This window comes from Antechinus flavipes, chromosome 3 (genome assembly GCF_016432865.1).
Source record: "Antechinus flavipes isolate AdamAnt ecotype Samford, QLD, Australia chromosome 3, AdamAnt_v2, whole genome shotgun sequence".
NCBI classification, from domain to species: Eukaryota; Metazoa; Chordata; class Mammalia; order Dasyuromorphia; family Dasyuridae; genus Antechinus; species Antechinus flavipes.
Window position 1 is genome coordinate 357,944,147 of NC_067400.1, and position 23,164 is coordinate 357,967,310.

A 23,164-nucleotide genomic window follows, 5' to 3' on the forward strand; every position below is an offset into this window, starting at 1 on the left:
GGAGCCATTGTTAGGATTGGAAAAGAATAGTTTTTCTCCTTAAACTTCCATAGCAGAATGGAATGAATCTCCTGTTTAAAAATATGGATTAATAATATCTCTTCTCTTCTTCTCTTTCTCTATACCTTAGCCACACTAAGGAGGCAGAATGGAACTAAACTGATTCATGGACACCAAATAGTATGCATTATGAATGTTCTCAGGTTTGGGATAGGAAGGTACTCAGGAACCTGTAGTCCTAACACCCCTTTTTGAACTACTCTCTCTTCTCTTTCTCCTCCTTTTTTATTGCTAAACTTATTGAAAAATCTAATTACTGTTTCTGCTTTCCCATTATCCACTCACTACTCACCTCCTTGCAATCTGGCCTCCCTACAACCTTCTGAAATTTTTCTTCTAAAAACCCTCTTTCAGTAAGTAATGTCAATGATTTTTATTGAGTATCTTTATGAAAATTTCTGCAGCATCTGAAACAGTCAATTACTGCCTTTTGGGGGGATACTTTCTGCTTTTTTTGATGCCTATAATATGACTCCCCCCCCACAGCTCTTTGATCAACTTAACTCTGTCTTTTTCACAAATTTTTCTTTTAATGTTCTATCTTTGCCCTCCCTTCTATTGTCTTTTTAGACTGTCTCTCTCATGAGATCATTCACTCTCTTTTCTTAAATTGATATACAGATGACTCTCAGTTTACCTTTCCAATCCTGACTTTTCTCCAGGGTTACAGACTTGTATCTTAAACTGAGGATCTGTAAGATCTTTGGTAAGTCATGTAAACTACCTGTAGTTATTTCTTCATCTTTAACCCTTATCCTCCCTGACCTCCCTGCAGCATTTGACATTACTAACCACCTTCATCTTTTGAATATGATCTTCTCTCTTGGTTTGTCTCTAACTTTCCTGCTGGTTTCTAATTCTCTGCCTGATACATTGAGTTATATGTGCTCCAAGTTTCTGTCCTTAGTCCTTTTTTATTCTTTCTCCTCTCTTTCTCTTCTGTTCTCTCAATACAATCTCAGCAATAGAATTCACTCCCATGGCTTAAAATAATTCCCCTTTACAAATAACTCCCAAATAACTCTCTTTACTGATCTTGATTAAATCTTTAGTTATCAAAGGTACATTTATCTCTGTCTGGATATCCGACCAGCACTTCAGACTCTTTCTGTTTAAAATCAAGCCTTTTATTCTCCACTCTTACCACCCCCAACCAAATTTTCTCCTTCCTCTGACTGTACTATTTCTTGGACCATTCCCCTTATAGCTCCTTTAAATAGAATATTATTGTCTTTTACTCTTCTCTCTTTCACTTCTTAATTCAATTCAATTACAAAGTCTATAATTCATATATTAATCCATCAAGTCTATAATCTTGCATAATTCCATTCCATTCTATTCTCACTGCCATCATCCTTGCACTAACCTCTGTGATAATTACTATGCCTCCTAATGGATATACTTGTTTTCAATATTTCTTTCTTTCAACTCATCCTTTACATAGATACCAGATTAATCATCTTTATGCATATGTCAAATCATATCATACTTCTATTAAATTTTTTTCATTAGTTTTCTATCATGGCTGGAATAAAAATAAACCTCTTGTTCTGGCATTCTAGGCTCTTTACATTATATTGCCACCTTACCTTTCCAGCTTTATCTCATACTATTCCCTTCAACATATTTTGTATTTGAGTCAAAATTAAATGTCCCACATAGAAATCCAGTGCTTCACATACCTTATATATTTGCTCATGTTATTCTATTTAGCTTTTTCCCTTTTCAAATGTGTCAGTTGAAATCCTGCCCATACTTTGAAAGCTTGTTTTAATGTCCCATTCTTCTATCTTCCTTAATCCTTTCAGTCAGAACTGTATTATTTTCCCTTATACTTTGCACAGAAATTTCTTTGCATTTCACTTGGATGTTTAGCATTATCTATTTTTTAAATTATATTTACTTACAATTTAATAACATTCTTCTTACTACATTATTTAATGATTATAGGGACCATGTCTGATTTAACTTTGTATTTTCTCCTGGGCATTCAGTGATAGGCAGTTAATAATTTTAAATTTTCAGTTGGAGGGATTAGAGATATATCAGGAAATGTAAAAGATATAAAAACAAAAGGTAGCAGTAAAATTAACTTTAAAACTTTAAAAGGCTATGTAAATTAGTGTTGTTACTGTTTCTAATTTGTAGAAGACTAGGGAACAAGGTAGCCGAATTTGTTTGAACTATGTTTAAAGTAGCTTCTAGTAAGAGCAAGAGTAGATATGTGTGTCTATGAATAAATCACATGAATTATATGTAATATATGAGCTTTGAAACATGGCAAGCAATTTTCCCCTTTTTCTCCATCTTCATTCTTCTTGACCTTCCCCCCCCCCCTTTTTTTTTTGCATAATTTGACACTCTTTCCATCCTAGGTTTCTGTAACACTGCTTTCTTCTAGTTCTCAGTGAACCACTCCTCAGCATTCTTGGATGGATTTTCTACTAACCATCAATGTACCTCAAGCTTTCTCCTCTTGTCTTTTCTATATTCTTTTATTTGGCTATGGCAACAACTGCCTTGGGTTCAATTATCATATCTACTCATAAATCTATTTATCTAGTCCTTGTCTTTTATCCTGTGCTCCATCAATCCTGTATCATCAAATGCCTATCGGACATTTTGAACTGATGTCCTTTAAGCATTTCATTATTTTTCACCTGAATCCCACCCCTACTTCTAAATTCTAAACCACTGGCAATTGGTCTCCCAGACTATGTTTCCACTCCAATCTATCCTTTATGTAGCTGTCAAAGAGATTTTTACTAGGGCACTGGACAGACTGTCACTCTTCTGCTCAGTAATACTCCACTGGCTTTTTAGTCTCCAAAATCAAACTTTTGTTCTGGGCATTGAAAACTCTTGAGATGTTTGTTCCTTTCTACCTTTTCAGACTTCTTACATATCCTGCATTCCCTTCCCTTCCCTTCAGCCATACTGGGTTTTTTACTGTTCTTCACACAAAATACAGTATATTGTCTCCTAACTTTAGTCTGTTCCTCCTGGCTAGAATGCTTTTGCACTTTACCTCTACTTCTTATAATTTTTTACTTCATTCTTCTGTAAGACTTTACCAGTCCCTCCTGCTGCTATGCTATTCCATTAAAGTTTCTTTATATCTACTTTATATAGAATACATATCATCTCCCCATTTAAAAATGTAAGTTCCTTGAAGTCATATACTATCTTTACTCCTTCTTCTTTTTATATACTTAACATAAGGGACACATAGTCAAACAGTTTTGACTGGGAAGGATTCTTTGATAGGAACAGTGAAACTTTACTTATTTAGATCATATGGCCATTTAAACCACCTCTCTTTATACCTGGCCCCTCCAGTTTTCTTCTTTGCCCCTTTCCCTCAAATTACTTATACAAAAAAGCTATAATAATGATTACAGCCTTGAACCTTAAATACTGTTTTGTGATCCACAATTTGTGGGATATATTTGTGTTCCATATGTTGTTTTTGTTTTTCAGCCATTTCAGTTGTGCCTGACTATTTGTGAGCCCATTTAAGGATTTTCTCAATACAGATACTGAAATGGTTTGCCCATTTCTTTCCACAGCTCATTTTACAGATGAGGAAGATAAGGCAAGTATGTTAAGTGACTTGCCCAGGATTACACAGCTAATAAGTGTCTAAGGTCAAATTTAAATTTAGACCTTTCAAATCCAAGCCTGGTACTCTAATCACTGTGCCACCCAACTGTACATTCTACATGATTGTTGCTAGATATAGCAGGTCCAGTCTGGTCTTTAGGCCAGATAAGCTAATAATGTTATATTTGGAGAGATTCTACTGGGTTTGGAGGCAAAAGACTTGAGCTTGATTTCTAAATTCTTGTGTTACCTTGAGCCCGTGGTAAAAAATAAAGGGTTTGCATTAGATGATATCCAAAGCCCCTTACAGACCTAACTTGATGATGCTGGAATGACAAACAGAAAAGGGTCCTAATATGGGCTCTCATTTGAATAATCCTACACCAGCCTACTTCATCACGCAAATTTGCTGGGCATGGATTTCACATTTGTGAAATGAAGAAATTAAGTTATAAAATCTCTAAGGTCCCTTCTATGTGAGCTTCTTTGAAAATCTTAGCTCTTCCCCTTGACTGTAGCTGCAGAGCTCTCAAACGCCCTTCATCATTAATTTACATTCTCCCTTCTCCCTCTCCAGGAATGCTTTATTAGTCTGGGAGGTCCTTCTACAATAGTTTTCTGAGTATCTTCAGCCTTGGAGGCTCCTAATACTCAGTCTATATAGCTTGCTTATGTCTCAGATTGGAAAAGGGTAAAGTTTTCAGGGGAGTTCCTGCTTGGCAAAGTCTGGGGAATAAATCACAAATTCACTCCTTTGCAAGAAGGTGCCTGGTCATAGAGTGGGTTTTTTTTTTTCTTTCTGATTTTAAATGGCTATGTGCTTTTAAGTACACTACTCCTCTCTGGATTTCCATTTCCTTTTCTGCAAAATGAAAGATTGGTCTTGATGATTGCTGTGGTCTCTTTCCAAATAATAATAATGATAAAAATAGTTCTAATTCTTTGCAGCTTATGTGGAAATTGACTCAATACAATTTCATTAGAAACTATAAATGCCTCTTCCAGTTATTAATCAAGGCCTGTAAATGTGAGATAAAATGTTGGGTTGATAGAAATTAATCCACTTTGAGGGATAGAGTGTTTATTAGTACCCAGCTGTTGTGTTTATCAATTAACAGCCTCTGGCAACACTGTTGCATGATACCATTCCACCTCCTCTCCTTACCCAATTGGGATTATTGATATGTCACAGTTGAAGAAACATTTGGCTTTACCTATCAGACTGAGAAACAGTTGAAGCCCTTTATAACTCTACCACACTTGAGAACTTTAATTTCAGGATAGCTTATACAAGTGCTTTACAATAAATTGCTTGCATAGAAAGTCACAAAGCTATATACAAGAGAGCCACATAGAAAAATATTTATTTAACAGATTTCAATTGATCATTTACCATGCATGATTAAAGGGATGACAGGGCACTAAATAGCAATTTCCCCCAATGGCACCTACTTCTAGTACAGAGGGGCATCCTAGAGCTCCCAGTGAAGGTTATTTATTTTGTAAATATATACTATCTTAGCTGATTATATGCTCTTTCCTCTTGCATGGGATCTTGCAGGTAGAGATAAAGTAGAATAAGGTGGAACTAATATTTACTGTATCGACTCTGACCTCAGTATAGTAGGTGACACCATATTGGTAATGGAACCCCTGTGCCAGACCAAACAGCTGTAGCCAGGACCGATCATCATACAGTTTGTCTCTATGGGCAGAAGAAACCATCCATGTGATTAACAGTTGTTTTTAAAGCTATGGGTCTGAGCTCCATCTGGTGAATTTCATAATTGAAATGAAAGTAAACCAACAAAGCTCTTCTCTCCCTCCTCTCTCCCTCTCTCTTCTTTTAATAGAAAAAGAGGTACAGATTTGTTTAAACCATTGTTACTGAGCTAAGAGATCCAAAGAGGATGATTATCATGTCTTTTCCCCATCCCCCAACAGCACTACCCCGTTTATCATTTCCGAAGCCCAGGAAAGAGAAGCAGGGGACAATGGGAGGTGACTCCCTGATAAGACCCGAACTCTTATTGTGTAGGTTACACCTGTATCTCACACCTGTATCTTCAGTATCCAAAGTGTTTTGTTTCTAAAACTCCCACGAGGGTTTCTTTGGCAAAATTGGCACTAGTGTACCAGTTAAGATAGCTGGCCACCTGTTAGCTATTAAGAAACTTGCCTGCAGCTGATCTAATTATCTTCTTAAGCCCATCCAAGCAAACAGTGGGTGGGTTGGCAATGTAGACCTTGTTGTACACTGCTTGGTTCATGGTTATTTTGGCAAAATTCAAAGAAAAAAATGGAACAGAGGAAAAAGAGTGAGGGAACAGAAAGAATGTCAGAAGAAAAGGGAATTTTTTACAAAAGAAAAAAGAAAGGAAAGACTTACAAGAGAAAGTCTAGTAATAAAAATAAAAAGGATAGAAGGAGAAAAGAAGGTCAGGAAGAGTGAATAAATATAGAAATATTTATTAATCATTTTCTATTTGTCAAGCACTTAACACCAGTGTTAAGAAGGGATATAAATAAAGTAAGACATTCCTTGTTCTCAAGGAACTAATATTCTTGTTGTAGGAGAGAATATTTAATAGATTTCAATTGTAGGATGGACTAGAAGAGCCTGAAAATGTAAAGGGTCAGCTTCAGGATGAATGACAGTTCTCAAGAGTTTTTTAGAGTGCATTAACAGGTCAAATATCAGGGTCTCATGAGACCTGGAGAACTTTAAGAACTTTAATTAATGCTGGCTTTGGCTACAAAAATTGGTTGTGATACACTGAAAGAAAAGTGAGGGAAAAGAATGGTGACCAAAAAAAAGTAAAGCGTTTTCTAAGAAACTATGTCAGTGTGGACTTTTTAAAGCTTTGGTAGTTAGAAATTCTACCAAGATTGATACTGATAGAGATTACTTCCTTGTTCACCTTGTAACAGAATACAATCCTTCAATTGAGGCAAGGTCAGTGAGATTAAGACAAAAAGAGAAATTGGGAAAGAGCCAACAGTTTATTGAAAACATTTTTTTTTCTTTTTGACTCCTGACTTAAATATATGCTTGGTTTTCCTTGACAACTTGTCTTTAAATATCAGTTGACAAGCAAATGTTCCATTGCTCACTCTCCCATTTGCAAGTTAATTCAATTTCCAAGGGGTGGGGGGGAAATCAAACCAAAGCTGTGTATTTTAATACTTATATCCTCCAATTTCTCAATTGGTGATTGTGTTGGTTTCCACACCAGGACTGGTTCCCTGATTTTTTTTTATCAAGAACTAGTAGGATAATTTAGAGAAATTGTGAAGCTTTCACAATCCTAACCCTGCTAACTTTTGCTTAAAGATAGCCATAATCAATGTACCTTCTGATCTCTATTATTCTTTATAAATCTTTTAAATGCTAACTCCCAGGACAGGTGATCAGGATTGAGGAGAAATTCAAATATTTTGTGCTCAGAGCAGGAAGAAATTAAAAATAAATAATTTTTTGAGTTAGCTTTAGAATAAATAGTATATCTCACCTTCTTCACCCATCTTCCCTATATTCAACAATAATTCTCTTTGAATTTTCACAGACAACTCTTTATGATAGAATTTGAATAGCAAGGTAAAAAACAATACCTTGGAGGGTTTTGAGTTCTAAAAAGTGGATTGTTTTGGAAAGAAATCATGGAAATGGCAAATTTTTTTAGGTTATCAGCGTAAAATTTGATTGGGACTTACCTCCTTAGACTAATATTCTTCAGATCTGCTATTATCCAAATATGACTTTGCTTTTGTCTTCTGAAAAACATTTATGTACTTTGATTTTATACAGCATGTTGCAACTAAAGTGGTCTAAGCAATTATATGCACATAGGACCCTCAATAAAACTGATTCATCCCAGAAGGTCTTTCTCAGTATCCAAACTAAGGATAATTGATCATTAAAAAATATTGGGAGGACATCAGTAATTCACTACTTCAATGCAAAATGTTTTCCCAAATCTATACTGAAACGTTGAGGAGAAGATTGGAAATTATTGTCTCCATTTCCAAAAGGAATTAAGAAGGGTGATGGGATAGTCCTGAAGCCTACTGTCAATCTGAGACTAGGGATAGCATCATTTAATGGAATTACCAATGAACTTATGAGAGTCAAGAGACGTGAGGTCTATGACTGATTCTGCCATCAGTTAAGTCTGTGACTTATGTCACCTCTGTGGGCCTCACTTTTTTAATATGCACATTTAGGAGTAAGATTAGACTCTCTGAGGTTCATTTACCATTCCACCATCTTTGATTCTCAGGTGAATTAAAGGAAACTACTTATCCTCACTTAAAGGATGGGAGAAAAAACCCAAGTACAGAATGAGATATATGTCAATGTCACCAAGTTTCAGATTGCATAGCTTAATGCACCTTTGAAGATTAAACCAAGCAGATGGATTCTAATGTTGAAATTTCAAGTTTCATTTAAGTAGGCTGGTGGACATCTGTTTTACTTCTGTTTTTTAAACAACATTATTCCATTGAGAGTAAATCTGTCTTATTCTCTAATAGCCCTTATCATTTTAGTGTGCTGATGAAGGATGAAGAAATGAAAGTAATTGATGCAGATAAACAGCTAAGATGCAATGATATTTCTTAACTCAGAATACATGGTTATTTGGAATACAAAACTCATTCATTGATGATTTACATTGGAATAGTTTTCCTGTTTTCCATGAGTGAGTTTGACTCACTGATCTTCATTCAAATTCACTCTAAAGTTGAGTGTATTTTATACATTATCTGACACAGACCAACACTTTATAGATTTTCCAAGGTAATATACAAGTACAAATTAATTGCATTACAACACAAATCTACCAAAATCTTTAATATGCTATATTAAAACATGAACAAGACTATACAGCTTTGTCTTGGAGCTGCACAGTAGCTAAGGATCTGGCTGTGGCCATGGTACTCATTCGTAAAAGTGAATGGGACAGAAAATAATGCCTATTGTTTCAGTGCATAAAACCAAGCAATTACTTGTCTTTATAAAAATGACAAATCCTTTATTGAGGGGTTAGGTTTCTCCCTGAAAAACTAAGCTTCATCACAATGCCCAAGAGCACATATCTCATACTTATCATGGAATATACCTGTATACTTAATGCTTAGCTTTCCTTAAAAAAAGAATTACTTTTGAAAATCCAAGTGAAGTTATTGATTTATCTTTTCTACTCTCAGGGACAAGAGGTAATTAAATATTTGCCAAGTGGTTCAAGTGCAGATAATTTCTTTTGACATAACAAGGGATTCCCAAGAATAGGAAACAACATAACCCAAATCTTGTGCTTATATGCTTTGGCCTCTGATGTGGGATCTAGAGTCATCTAATATATCTTTCCAATGCTAAGTTTTACAGAGTAAAGTCATGCGCCACAAGAATCTGAGGTGGAAAGACTATGTAAGTAGCTTTTTTTAGGTCTTCCTGGTCAGAGACATAGGAGTGAGAGCTAACAAAGGATGTTAGAAGTCATCCAGTCTCTTCCCTTTAGAGATGAAGAGAATGGTAGCCTAAGAGCTTAAATGATTAACCCCAAAATCTTTTCTGATAATGTCCTTTGCTTTATAGCTAACAATTAGCACCGCATAGTCTATGTATGTGTATAACCAAGGATAAAGGTTTGATGGTGGTGGTGAAGGTCTGAGCTTGTTAATGGTATAGAGAGAAGAAGCCCAAATGCTAGAAGCCCATTTTAAAAACTGGTCTTTGATTGTAGAATGGTCAAAGACAATAGTCATGCCCATTTAAAAGGGGCTTTGTAAAAACATCCAAGAAATTGGGAAGGAATAGTTAATATTGAAATAAAATAACTTTCTCCATTTTATGATCTTGCCCTGCAATGTTTTCTTCCTCTATTCTCAGAGCTCCTTTTCCTTGCTCTCATCCCTGCCCTTGGATTTCCTGGATTTTACAACTACCCTCAATATAGCATAACATACAAAAACCATGTGTTCAATTTTTCATATTCTGAAAAATCAATCATCAGATAAAATGGTTGTGCTTGGGACCTGAAATTCAGTGATGGAGGGGAAAGAACCTACTTTTTCTACTTCAAGAAGGCAAGCCTCCTGTCGTTTTCATAGTTAATTAGCTAAACTTTTCAGGTAGTGGTGCTGAGATAGAAATAGTAACTCTATAGAAAGTGAAAGATAAGCAGAATACATGAAACCCCAATGCTTCACAAAATGTGCCTTCTATTTTCTAGGTAAACAATACCTTTCTCTCTACTCAAAAAAAGTGATTTTTTTTCAGTCCATTATCTGTAATTGGATAATTCAACCTATTCAGTTCAAAGTGTTTTCCTCTTTAAAAAATACACATTACAGTTTAATTAGATTTTCTGGTTTTATATTTAGAATTATTGAGTGTTTTTTGGGAGGAGCACCTCTCATGTAGAGAAGCAATTGTAATAATAGTTAACATTCATATAACATTTACTATGTGCCAGTATTTTACAAATACTTGAAATTATTATCTCTTTAATCTTCACAACAATCTGAGAGGTAGGTGCTATTATCTCCATGTTACAGATGATAAAATTAATGATAAAAGGAGATTAAGTGATTTGCCTAGAGTCACATAGCTAGTAAGTGTCTGAGACTAGATTTGAACTCAGGCTTTCCTGAGCCCAGGCCAGATGCTCCATATCCACTGTACCACCTCACTGGAAATAAATCGTGACATCAGAATCTATTAGACATTTAAATTGTCACATGATCAGGGAACCTATGAAATAAAGTCATCACTGACTCATGTTTTTTTCATAATCGAATTCCCTTATTCTCTAAAGACAGCTGTTGGGTGAGCAGTGCTATTTCAGAATCACTGCTGAGAACCCACCATGAGCAAAAAGAGGGAATGAGACAAATCTAAGTGGGACTGCCAATTATGGTCTTAGTAAACATGTTCACTTCTCTTGGAGTACTTTTTACTACAGAAAAAAATATATATTTTTTAATATCAAAGACCATTGCCCACAATTTTTCTTCCATATGCATTAGTAGATTGGTATGTTTGAAAGCAATAAGGAATCTTGCCTTTTACTGTATTATTCAAATGTAAAGAAACAAAACAACAGAAAGAAGCTTTTTGAAAAACAAACCAAAGTGCTTCTATGAAGTGCTTCTTTTCAAATGGGAGTTGCCTGTAGGACTCCACCATAATTTCATGAGGAAAACATTTTGAACACTTTTAAGTATTATAGCAATGTGGATTCTTATCCATATGGCTAAATGTCTCATCAGCAGCAGAAAGGACCAGGATGCAGATAGATGGCCTTCAATTTTCCCTTTGTTTCTTATCTTATTTAGACAAGCAGTTAAAACATTTGTTGTTAAATATATTGTATGTCACATCTCATGCTCCATCAAAGTAGCATAACTTTCTTTAAAGGGTCATATACATAAAGGCCCTGAATGTATGGATGTAAATATAGCTTTGGATTATACCACAGGATGCTTATAATTATAATTTATAAATAGGTGTGTGAACACTCTCCTCTTTGGGAGTCCATTATTTTTCTAGATTATAGAACAATAGAACTGAAAAGTTAGACATGTAATTAAAGACCTATGAAGGACTGGAGTCCCAAACCAAGTTAAACTGATTTTAGAGTTATCCATTAAAACAAATCCTGTCCTAGGGAGAGGGAGATAATGAATGAGAAAGTGCTGGGAAAACACAATATGTGCCATAAAATGTCAATTATGAGGATAATGAGTATGGAGCATTAAATGGCACCTATATACTCATATGGAAATCTTAGTGACATAAGCCATTCAAAAGTCTGATTCTACTTGAATTTAATAAGAATCCAACATAAGTATATATCAATTCCCATCAAAAGGGTGTATATGCATATATATATACTTCTATTTGACTTAAAAATATTCTTTCTAAGAGGAAGATTGCCAAAAATAATGCCAACTCTACATCTTGTAAAATACAAAGTCTAGTCTTTTATAGACATTGCCGAATCTAATATGGCTATATTTTTTTTAAAAGGAAGGTAAATAAAAACAAACCAAAATCATAGACCACATAAAATGTTTTCCAAGGACACAAATATCAATGAAACCATTTTAAAATGAACAAATATCAACAGGTATAAATAAACCCCACTTATACATTTAATGATTTTTAATATAGCCCAACTACTCTGGCCTTGAAATATTGATATTTATTTATTTATTTTGCTGCTCGTGGCAGAAAAGCCTGTCAAGCAAAATATTGAAAAATTGGTACCATTTCCTAACTGGTAAGTGCAGAACTGAGACACTAAATATTTTATGATTTTTTTTTTCACATGCTGTTTTCTCTTTCTCTTCCCCTTTACACGCTCAGGCCTGATTGTTGTGACTCTAGCAGTATGCTGGATGCCAAACCAGATTCGAAGGCTCATGGCTGCAGCAAAACCAAAGCAGGATTGGACTCGCTCCTATTTCAGGGCATACATGATTCTCCTTCCCTTTGCCGACACTTTCTTTTACCTCAGTTCCGTCATCAACCCGCTCCTATACAACATCTCTTCTCGGCAGTTCCGCAAGGTCTTCAGCCAAGTTCTCTGCTGTCGCTTAACTCTGGAGCACGCCAACAAAGAGAAACTGCTCAGGGCTCATTTGAATTCTACAACCAGCAGTGGCCATTCTGCCCGCCCATTGATCTCCATTTCATCATGGCGCAATGCCTCTGCAAGGAGAACTAAGAAGGTTTGCTTAAAAACTTTTCAGAGTGAGACCAAGCCTGACTCTAAGTCTCAGCAACTGAGTCTGGAATCACTAGAACCCAATTCAGAAAGCAAACCATCGGAGGTTGCTCTGGAGCCCCATGTAGGTGCAGAGAACAATCTGAGGGAAAATGAAGTATGAATTCCAAATAAGGCAATCATTACTGAGTGACCCTCTCCCATCCCCACAACACCTTGAAACAGAACAAAAACACTATAGAAAGTTGGGAGACTTAAAATACAGCTATCCACCTTGATGTCAGTGCTGATTCTGAAAAAAGTAGACCTGGTTTCTGGCATCACAAATGGAACATCTGATTTCCAATCCCTTGTTTTCTATTCCCCCATCTGCTTTTAAGGGCACATTGAAGATTAAGTCATAGGTTACAAAAATGTTTCTTTCTGGGATTTTTTTTTCTTTTCTTTTTTACACTGAGCTCTTTCATTAAGAAAGTAAAGAGAAAAAACAAAAAAACATCGAGGTCCTGTCCTATGTGTTGCTTCAGAAGATAATTAAGGGAGTTGAGGGAGGACAGAGAGCCAAATGAACAAGGGTGGGCATTGGGGGGAGCATCCTTCTACTTTAACAGTGCACTGAGAAGAAGGCCAGTTTCAAGAGAAGAATGGTGGTGGGGAGCCCTGCCCTTGGCATTGCTGCTGAGCTGCCCCGTTTCTTGGGTCGGGGCCCATTGCAGAGTGAGGATTTACAGCAGCTGATGCAGACTGAGTTCAATTTCCCTGGGGAGCAGAAGGATTGGTATCCAGCTGAGGCAATGAGACAGGCAGCAGATGATGCACAGGACTTGCGATACAGAATTCCTGGAACACAAAACCAAAAGACACTTCCATGACTATGTATTGACTAAATAACAAACCTGAAGCTTCCAAGCCTCTCCATCCCTCTCCTCAATCCCCATATAGACTTATTGGACAACCTGATCAAGTGTTTTTTAAGAGTGTTTGGTCCAATGTGATTTCCTGAAAAATGCAGATTTGCTAAAAGACATCACTTTGATTCTTCTCAACAAAATCTTGAAGGGAAATTTTAATTACCTCAAACCAGATAATGTATCCAACTGAATAAAGGGTTATGGAGATTATGATGTAATTTTTGTCTTGTAAAATATTTAAGATTAGAATGCTGTGTTATAAATGCTGCAGTTTATTTACAATCTTGTGTGGTACAGAATTCAACATGTATGTATATGTACATGTACTATTAACTATTGTTAATGAACCAGATTTTCCCAAGGAGTTGGATGTTTGTTCTTGGAATCAAATGAACCTCCTATGCAAATAATATCTACTCCCTCAGGTCACTGATGAGGTCACCTGAGAGAACTATTTGCTATTTTCCTACAGTTCCTTCATTGTCTGGACAAAGCCTGCAGAAAGAAACTAGCCTGTTATTTGTCAGATTTCTATATGAAAACAAATATTCAAAACCTGTCATCATCCATTTATACTTGGTGAGTATATAGTGAGTGCCAGAGACAAAGTAACTTTTAAACAAGTAAACACACAACTGACATGACAGCTAAAAGTTATCAAATTAGATCTCCAGGCAGTCAACCAAGTACTTATTTAGCATCTACAGTGTGCTTGGGAATATAACTAGAAAACTGAAACTGTCCCTGCCCTGACACCTTATCTTATAAAAGGAGAGAGAGCATGTATGTTTAAAAAAAAAAAAGTAAGTAGAAACAAAGAAATGGGGGAAGGGAAGAATTACCACTTTCATTCTCAAAGAGGCAATGGTGCTATGATGGAGAGATGACTCAATTTTAGAAGATATGGTTCTGATCTTTACTATCTCTTGACCTTAGGCACATCATAACTTATGGCCCCAAAGGCAAAGAGGTGCAAAGAAATTGCCCAATTTGGCCAGTCACACAAACAATAACAAAGCCAATCTTGGTCCTGGTATTCTAAATCCAGGGCTTTTCTGCTATTTAACTGTCACTTGCAATGAAGATGGTAGTTTTATTATGTCCTACTTTAATTTCACATCATGATAAGGAGGTTAAATCATTGATTTTCAAAGATTATTCAAGGAGATCACAAGAAATAGTTATTACCAAACTAAAAAGACTCTGAGTAAAACTCTGAAGATTGTTCTAGCTTAGTTCAGAGACTCACCACCAGATGCTCAATTTTTCTGGTTTCCTAACATCATCTATTAAGATACAGAGGGAGGTGATGGACATTGGTCAGATGCAAATAAGAATCCATTTACCAAGCACACTTTGCTCCTGAGATGAATCAAAACTCTTTATCAGGTGTAGAAATGTTACAGAATATTTCTGTGACAGAAAGGAAAAGACTATTAAATAAAGAGAAATGCATAGCACAAGAAACTAAAATGAACTCTGATAGGTTCTTCTCTTTGGATTAACTGAGAATCACTTGTCTCAGTCAAGCAAAGATTGTTAAAGTTGCCTGTGACTAAGCCTGGACAGAGAAAGTTCAAATGTCATCTATCTTTCTTCAGTGGAAGGTACTACCTTCCTACAACCATTAGATCCCCTCCCCCCCTGCCTTTTTTTTTTTAACAGCTCCAAAAAGCAATCTTCAATTACATTAATGGTTATAAAAATTTAATAGAGTCAATCTCTATGCTTCAGTTTCCTTATCTGAAAAATTAGAGGATTAGACTAAATCACCTCTAGTCTACTCCTGCTCCAACTCTAGAATAATATGTTCAGATGATTTTTGCTATTTAACTCATAATCCTAAACATTTAAAAAGTAGTGAGGGAGTTGTTGAGGGCATTTAGAACTATGAGGATTGCTGGTCCATTTTTTCTTAAAATCAGAAAATTTTTTTCCTCAGGCAACACTGCTCCTAGAGCAGAGAAAAAATTGAACCTATGATCAAAACTCATAGGTTCTGCCACCTTCTAGCTGCATTCCCTTAGGCAAATCACTTAGCCACTCAAGGCCCCAATGACATCATCTACAAACAACAATGTCCTGTCATAAGATTGCTATAAGGAATACATTAAAGCATTATATAGAAACTGCTACTGTTATATATTTAATCTATTATCTGGGATACTTACTTTGAGCAATCTGCAAGTACCATATGATCTGAAAGGAAATATTGGAATTGGAAGTAAAAAATTCTAGTTCTATCCCAATTCTGTTGCTAAATATCTGTGATTCCTTGGGAATTTGACCTCTCTAGAATTGTTTACTCTTTTGTAAAATGAAGGGGTCAAACTAAATAATACTTAAGTAAGATTCAGTTTATGAGTCTGTGAGATCTGGAATCATCAAATTTAGAACTGGAAGGATCTTGGAGGAACTTTTTATTTAATTGCTCATTTTGCATATGCAGAAAGTGGGATCACAAAAGGCTTAATGACTTTCCCAGTGTCCTCTGGGTACCAAGCTTTGTACTGGTAAAATTTATAGAAAGTCTCCATTTTGGCTAGAATGTGTTATGAATTGTCACTGTTAAAAATATTATTCTTTTTGTGGGAATAACATAGATACACTTTATTTGACTAAACAAAATGTATTTTACAAATGTAATGGAACATGACTATGCTGTAGAAAAGATAACAATGAAGAATCCAGAGAAGCACTTGAAAACATATGAATTGATGCAGAATGAAGTAAGCAGAACCAGGAAAACAATGTATGTGATGACAATATTAATGGAAATAACAAAAAAAAATTAAATTGAAGCCTGTGTAATTATTAATGACCAAGGGCAGCTCAGGAGAATAGATGAGGAAAAATGCATGTCTCTCTCTACTTGAAGAGTTGGGTATAGGATGAATGTGAAACAGTATATGAATTGTCATGCTTAGATAACATGTTGACTAGTTTTGCTTTAGCTGTGCTTATTCTTTCATTCTCACTCTTGCTGGCCTATTGGGTAGAAAAGTAGGTAGATACAAATGGGACATTTATTTTCAGAAATAAAGTTCATAAAAAAATGCAAGATTTTTTTTTAATTAAAGTCTATTGCTCAGGTGATAGTCCTATGTTTAATCTGTACTGGAGGCTCATGGGATTCTTTATCAAAGACCAATAACTTACTGTCTTGCCAAAGAAATGAATAAAATGGCAGAAGAAAAGATAGTGTCACAGTGAAGCAGGCAAGGGTTGTGTTTCCTTGTCTCTCCTGCTCTCTACCAATAATAGATTGGTTGACTGATTCATCTGTATACCACATCAATCCTTTTTGAAAGGTGAGTTAGCATTGTTTGTTGAGGAAAGATCTCCAGAGACTTCAGAAGTGGTGATGTTACAGAGTGGAAAGATACAATCAAGTATTGACATTAGATAAATTGAGATGGAAAAAAGGAAAACTGAATGGTTCCTTTACTGAATTTAGAATGAAGTCCCCTTTATTCCGCTTACCAAATTAAAAACATTATTAAAAATACATCAGAAAGTTGGCAAAATGTGATTTGACAATATTTTATTTGCTTTATTAATAAAGAAAAATTTCCCATTTACCAATTGGATAGTTTAGAAACAATCACTTGCATATCAAAGGCAATACTATTTTAATAAAGTCTGGATTGATTTGATATCACATTATCAGTTTCCAAGTTTCCCTATCAATTCCTTCCTGAAAGAAAATATGATATAATAGGGCCGCATTCTAGTATGTGTATTGAACTGATGAAGAGAGAATTGGGGGATTTGATGAAACAGAAGTAAAGGAAGATGGTGAGGGTGTAGGAAGCAGAAAAGAAAAGGAGTGTTTGTTTTGATATGAGGGGAAAGAGGGAGAAAAAGGAAAAAGGGAATGAAGGGGTGTGCTCAGCAGGTTTGGAGAAAAAGAGAATAGAGGGCACTGACTTTATAGAAAGCAGTAGGTAGGTTTGCTTTTCAGAACTAAATTATTGATTACACATGGGGTGAGGGAAGAAGACATGTTTTCTCTATCTGAGGTTTGGTTTTGTTGTGTTTTTTTTTTTTTTTCTTTTTTGCACATGTTCAACTTGGTTAGGTCATAGTTCCTCCATACACTGAGATTCTTTTCTGGAGTAGTTAGGGAAAAACAAAACAACCACAATAACAAAAACTGTCTTATGTTAGTTTAATTGAACACTGTCTTTTCTAATTCCATGCTGTTGGTAAATAACTAAGGTCCCTGAGAAAAAAGACAGGTTTATCACTTTGCCAAACAACAAGTATGTGCTAATTCCTCTATATCATTGATTTCTGCCAGTTAGTTTTACTAAAACTAATTCACTTTTCCATCCTTTACTAGGTTCTTGATTAGGAGACAGCCAATGATTGAATAAAATATTCTGGGTGGAGGGGAAACTATTCTCTAAAAAAGTACAGGTAGGCGAAGTTCCCAAATCTTGGCTCTCACAAAGAAGCATAAGCACAAATTTAAGTCATGTCCCATGACATTGAAAGAGAAGACCCTTTAAAATGCTCTAACCTGCTTTCCTGCAATATTGCAAAATTTCCAGGCAGTTTCATAAAAAAAATATAATGCTCTCTGGAGCTGGATATACCCAAAGTCATCCTGACAAACTAGCTCTTTCCTTGAACCATTTCCCTGGCCTCTCTCCCTATGCCATATCTGTGCCATACTTGTCCAGTTTGGTCTACTTGATAATGACATCTATTATATCTTCACTGTTTGAGACTCACATTGTAGCAGACCTCTCAGTGAACACTCAGCAAATATCTAGGATCATCACCACCAGATAAATGTCTCAGAACCATCCTGGGGATTCTCATGTGAGGGATTTGGCAACAAAGTGGTAAGGTCATGACAGTCCATTAACATTTTCTTGGAGCACAATTATATTGCTCAAAAGCAAATGGATTGCTTGCCCACTAGATATATTGCTCAATATATACCTACTATGTGCAAAGTAGAGAATGGCACTTGTACCTCCCCCAATCCATGATTTGAATCATTTGGATATACTCACATTTCTACTAAATGCCTAATTTTCATCTTTCTTGTATATGAAATTCATGCTCACATTGTTTAGGAAAGATCTCCAGAGACTTCAGAAGTGGTGATGTTACAGAGTGGAAAGATACAATCAAGTATTGGCATTAGAAAAATTGAGATGGAGAAAAGGAAAACTGAATAGTTCCTTTACTGAATTTAGAATGAAGTCCCCTTTATTCTGCTTACCAAATTAAAAACATTATTAAAAATACATCAGAAAGTTGGAAAAATATGATTTGACAATATTTTATTTGCTTTATTAATAAAGAAAATTTTCCCATTTGCCAATTGGGTAAATTTTCTTCCTTTACATGTGACTTCAGGAAAGATTTAAAGATCATTTACAGAAGGAGCATCTGTCAAGAGAAGAACTGCCCTAAAAATTGAATATGGAAAGGATACCTCCAGGGGTCAGGAGGGAAGTTGACTAAAGTTACATACATACATACATGTGTACATATGTGAATCTATATATACATATCTATTCATGCACATACTCATGTGCATATATACGTTTTCATATTGCATTGCAACTTTTTTTCTTCCCATCTTTCCCCCATGCTATCATAGCCCCAAAACTTTATAGCATTACAAGCCTTACTTTTGGCCTGGAACTTATGTCAATAGTCAGTTACTTGGTCTCTAAGACATCTGATGCACCTTTGGGAAAAATGGAGAAAGGAAAACATTGGAAAGACAAAACCACCTTTTGTAGTATTGAGTCAATTCTGCAGCAACTCTAGAAGCATGGGTGAGGGATGGGTTGGGATGAGTCGAAAAAACAGCTAATTGCTTTCACCTCATTTAAGTCAAAGTCTCTTAAGAAAATGTGACCTTATTCTTGGCAATGCCGATAGCTAGCTGGGCAGCTGCTTCTAAAAGGAATCTGAATCTGATTTTGCACTTTGTTCCCAATGGGTTTGGGAAAGCCCCATGTGTGTTTGACTTTCTAGGTCTTCACTCAGAGCCTGAAAGTGTCTTGTTTTTACAAGGGGATTATTTTTGCATCAGTAAACCTTGTCTTTTATGCGATGAGGTGACCATCTAGGAAAGCTCATAGAATTCCTGCCATCTGCTGTGTCTGATATTTTCTGATCTCAGAGGTTTATCCCAAGATGTATAACTCAGGGGTTGGAAAAACGGTCACTCCTTGACTGCAGCTAAGTGGCACAGTAGAGAGAGCACTGAAAGACCCAAGTCCACATAAAGGCCTGTCTGGCCAAGGGCAAGTTGCTTAAACTCTGCCTTAGTTTGCCCAATTACAAAATATAAGTTAATAAATTGCACTTATTCACTAGGTAAATGGAAAATATTATTTCTTCATTAGGTAAGATGAGCAAGTTTACTAAGTGAATAGGAATTGTTGGAGCTACCAATAAAAGGCCCCTAATGGAAAAAGTATTGTGCTCTTTTTGAAAAGACAGTAAGATGCAGCAGAAAGAACACTTGATTTTTGCATAGTTAGTTGTTAACTTGTCTCTGACCCTGAGCTGTGTAAGCTTGAGCAAGCCAAATTTCTCTAGCCCTCAGCTTTACCAATACCATAAGGGGATTTCACTATGGGAGTTCCATGGTCCTTTTCAACTTGAATATTATTCTATGATATTTCTTCTACTTCCTATTCTATCTTTAATTAAATGTATTTCCTCAAAAAGAGATTGAAATTCCATCCTTGGGCTTCTTCAATATCAATATTGTCCTTACGGTTTAATCAATTTGTCATTAAGTGTTTTCTGGACTAGAAGCAGGGTGATGGATATTATGACATTTCAATGTGACTTTCAACTCAATGATTTTTAGTAAAGATCCTTTCTTTCTGGATACAATGGCAATGGGATGGGGAAAAGATAGAAAGCAGAGGAATGACATCAGCTGGAGATTTCTGCATAAACTACTGCTTTAACAGCTGAAAAGAACTGAAGGTCCCTGAAAAAAGAACTAAAGGAATAGACAACTGAAAGATGAAAGATTAGGCTATTTCTGGTAGCTATGTTAAAGAGGGTCTGGGAGTGGATGTATTTTTGCAAAGTTTTGCATAGAGCTTTTCCTGGTTCTATAGTATATACTATATAAACTTAAATATTCCATGATTATAATCCAATATATAAAAATTATACAAGTACAGGGACAAGGATTGGACCCATGATGTCACTAGTATAATGAACTCCTAAGTCTGAAAACCCTCTTTAACAATAAAGGTTATCACTCTCTTCCCAACTTGTCTTAAAGACTTAATGTTTCAATGAACTACTTAGGGGCAGCTAAATGATAAAGTGGACAGAGCACAGGCCTGGACAGGAGTCAGGAGAACTTGAGTTAAAATTTGGCCTCAGGTACTTACTGCCTGTTTGAATCCTGGGCAAATCACTTAACCCTGATTGCTAAGAAGAAAGGAAGGGAGGAAGGGGGAGAAAGAGGGAAGGAGAAAAAGAAGGGAGGGAATAAAAAGAAAAATACCTAACATCGTATGTATAAAAGCAAGACTTGAATCCAAATCTTCCTAATTTCAATGTTAGCTCTCTGTCTACTATAACATCCCACTTCTCAATGATAAGTATATACTTAAAAACACATATAAATAGCTTTTATCAAGTTAAGGAGAAGAGTCAGTTACTTAAAGAATCTTAATCTCCACTGCTAACAATAATTTTTAAAGGGGCCCAGAATGTTTGTGTTTCCTCTTTGAGAACATCCATTTCTCTTTATTCTCAGTACAGACAGAAATTTACAGAGACTGTAATGGTCATTATTTTTTACTCCATTTTACATATTTGCCTTAGAATTCCAGCTTGTACATCAAACTGCCCCTTGAGTATATGGTTTTGAAAGACAACCTAATTTTCCCCTCCCCAATCAATGACCAACACTTACTGCACCATAATTGGAGTTAAATCACATTAAATATGCTATGTGGGGATCAGTACAAGTCCTCAAAGGAAAATGTTTGGAAGAATTATATGCATTTCCCCTGAGCTTTGAAAGAAACTAAAAAAAAAAAATCTTCTATCTGTCCCCCAAGTGTTCAGTATTTTTTTTTTAACACCGTGTAAAAAATTTTGACTGTCTCTGAATTCTAATCAGAATAATTTGAGAAGAGGAAGCTTATCTGTACTTTTGTCTGGTTACTACGGTGATAGGTACAGTTTGTCAGGCACAAGAGATGTTGAAGGTTGAGGAGATAGTTCTTTTCTGAGAGTTCTTGTGCCCTGTGTTCTAAGTATTTTCTACCTTTCCCATGAAAGCATAATTTTAAAGGACATTACTCCAATTTAGCAACTACAGGAAGAAAATGAGGATGATAAGAAGGATATTTCAGAAGGTGAAAATAAAAATGTGAGCAACAGATTCAGAAAGAGGATAGTTTTAATTCTCCTGAACATTTGTCCCATTTCTGTTAAGCTGGCAGAAGAAGAAATAAGGAGTAAAGCAAAGGAGCTACAATGCTGCTCAAGGGGAAAAAAGAAATGTTCCTGTAAAGAATAACACCCTCCACACACATACATACACACTCTACAAACAACACATAGAAGATGAAATGATGCCTCACAAAGGCATTATTTTTCTTGGTAATGTGGATGTGTTAACTTCATTACTCAGAAGCCTTTGATTACCCCCTTTCAAAAGATTTTTTTTGTTGTTGTTGTGCTTAATTTTCAAGGCTGTTAACCATCACTGCCAACTTAATTATAGCAAACAAACAACACGCCCATAATATATGATGCCATTTGTTAGTTTTGTTTTAGTCTCACTTTGGATTTAGGCTGCTCTGTTCATTTATAACTTTGTAGGTGGCAATAGTTTCTTCAGAGTCACTTTGTTTTCCACTGCTATTTCACTCTGTTCTTCCATTTACCAAGGAGGATTCAGAGGAACAAATATTTATGAGTTATTATCTCAGCATTAACAATGCCCCTCAATGATTTATGGATCTGCTCCATTCCCTTTTTAACTTGACTGTTTATTATTCTTAACTTTTGACACCATGGCACTATTTTTGGCATCAAAATCTTGCTCAAATCTGAAGAGAATCAAAAAGGTATCAAAATTGCCACAGACAGGATGAGTCAATAGCATTTTTTCCACTTATGTCTATGTGTCTTCTATTTGTCACTGAAAATGTCATTTCTTTCCTGGAAAAATAAACAAATTGTTCACTGACAATATCTCTGTTCTTTTTCATTGACCTTCCAGTAAACCTGAAGCTCATCATCCTCATCATTATTGTTATCTTCAAAGTACCATGTGCTATACACTTTCTGGTAAAGAGGACATTATTGTCTATTTTTAAAATTCCTTAGTGACAGTTAAGGTTGCAAAGTCCCAGACTTTGACTCTGATCTCTTATTTAGTTGTCTTCTTCAGTGATATGGATACTTTCAATTTGGGGAAAAGTAAAAAATTACTCCTTCTACTCCAGTGGTAACTAGTAATGTCCTACCACCCTCTTTGCATATACTGAAGAGGATGGCTTTGAAGTAGAGATCATCTAGGATAATAGAAAGACCATTGGGTTTGGGGTCAAGGGACCTCTGATTGAATCTTAATCAATAAATCAAGAAGTATTTATTAAGTATTTATCATGTATGAAGTACCATGGTAAACACTGGTGATATATAGAAAAAGCAAAATCAGTTCTTTCTTCATAAAGGTTATAAACTTATAGGGAAAACTTGTACAAATGGAGATATGTAAAAGATACAGAATAAATAGAAAGTGAGCTTGGAAAGGAGGGTAGCAACAGTTAAGAGATGAGAAAAATCCTCTTAGAGAAAGCATTACTTGAATTGAGTATTGAAAAAGTAGGG

The 23,164-nt window shown here is 35.6% G+C and overlaps 2 protein-coding genes across 2 annotated transcripts in view; one reads left to right on the plus strand and one right to left on the minus strand.

Annotated features, from left to right (window-relative positions):
• GPR39 (G protein-coupled receptor 39) overlaps window positions 1–12,561 on the plus strand; it is a 247,971-nt gene extending 235,410 nt beyond the window's left edge. Inside the window, exon 2 of the mRNA XM_051985770.1 lies at window positions 12,035–12,561. Coding sequence (XP_051841730.1) covers window positions 12,035–12,558 — 524 coding nt within the window. The 3' untranslated portion in view covers window positions 12,559–12,561. The remainder of the gene's footprint in view (window positions 1–12,034) is intronic.
• A 12-nt stretch (window positions 12,562–12,573) lies between these two features.
• The window catches only part of LYPD1 (LY6/PLAUR domain containing 1), a 28,498-nt gene continuing 17,907 nt past the window's right edge, over window positions 12,574–23,164 (minus strand). Inside the window, exon 3 of the mRNA XM_051985771.1 lies at window positions 12,574–13,235. Within this exon, the coding sequence (XP_051841731.1) occupies window positions 13,000–13,235 (236 nt within the window). The 3' untranslated portion in view covers window positions 12,574–12,999. The remainder of the gene's footprint in view (window positions 13,236–23,164) is intronic.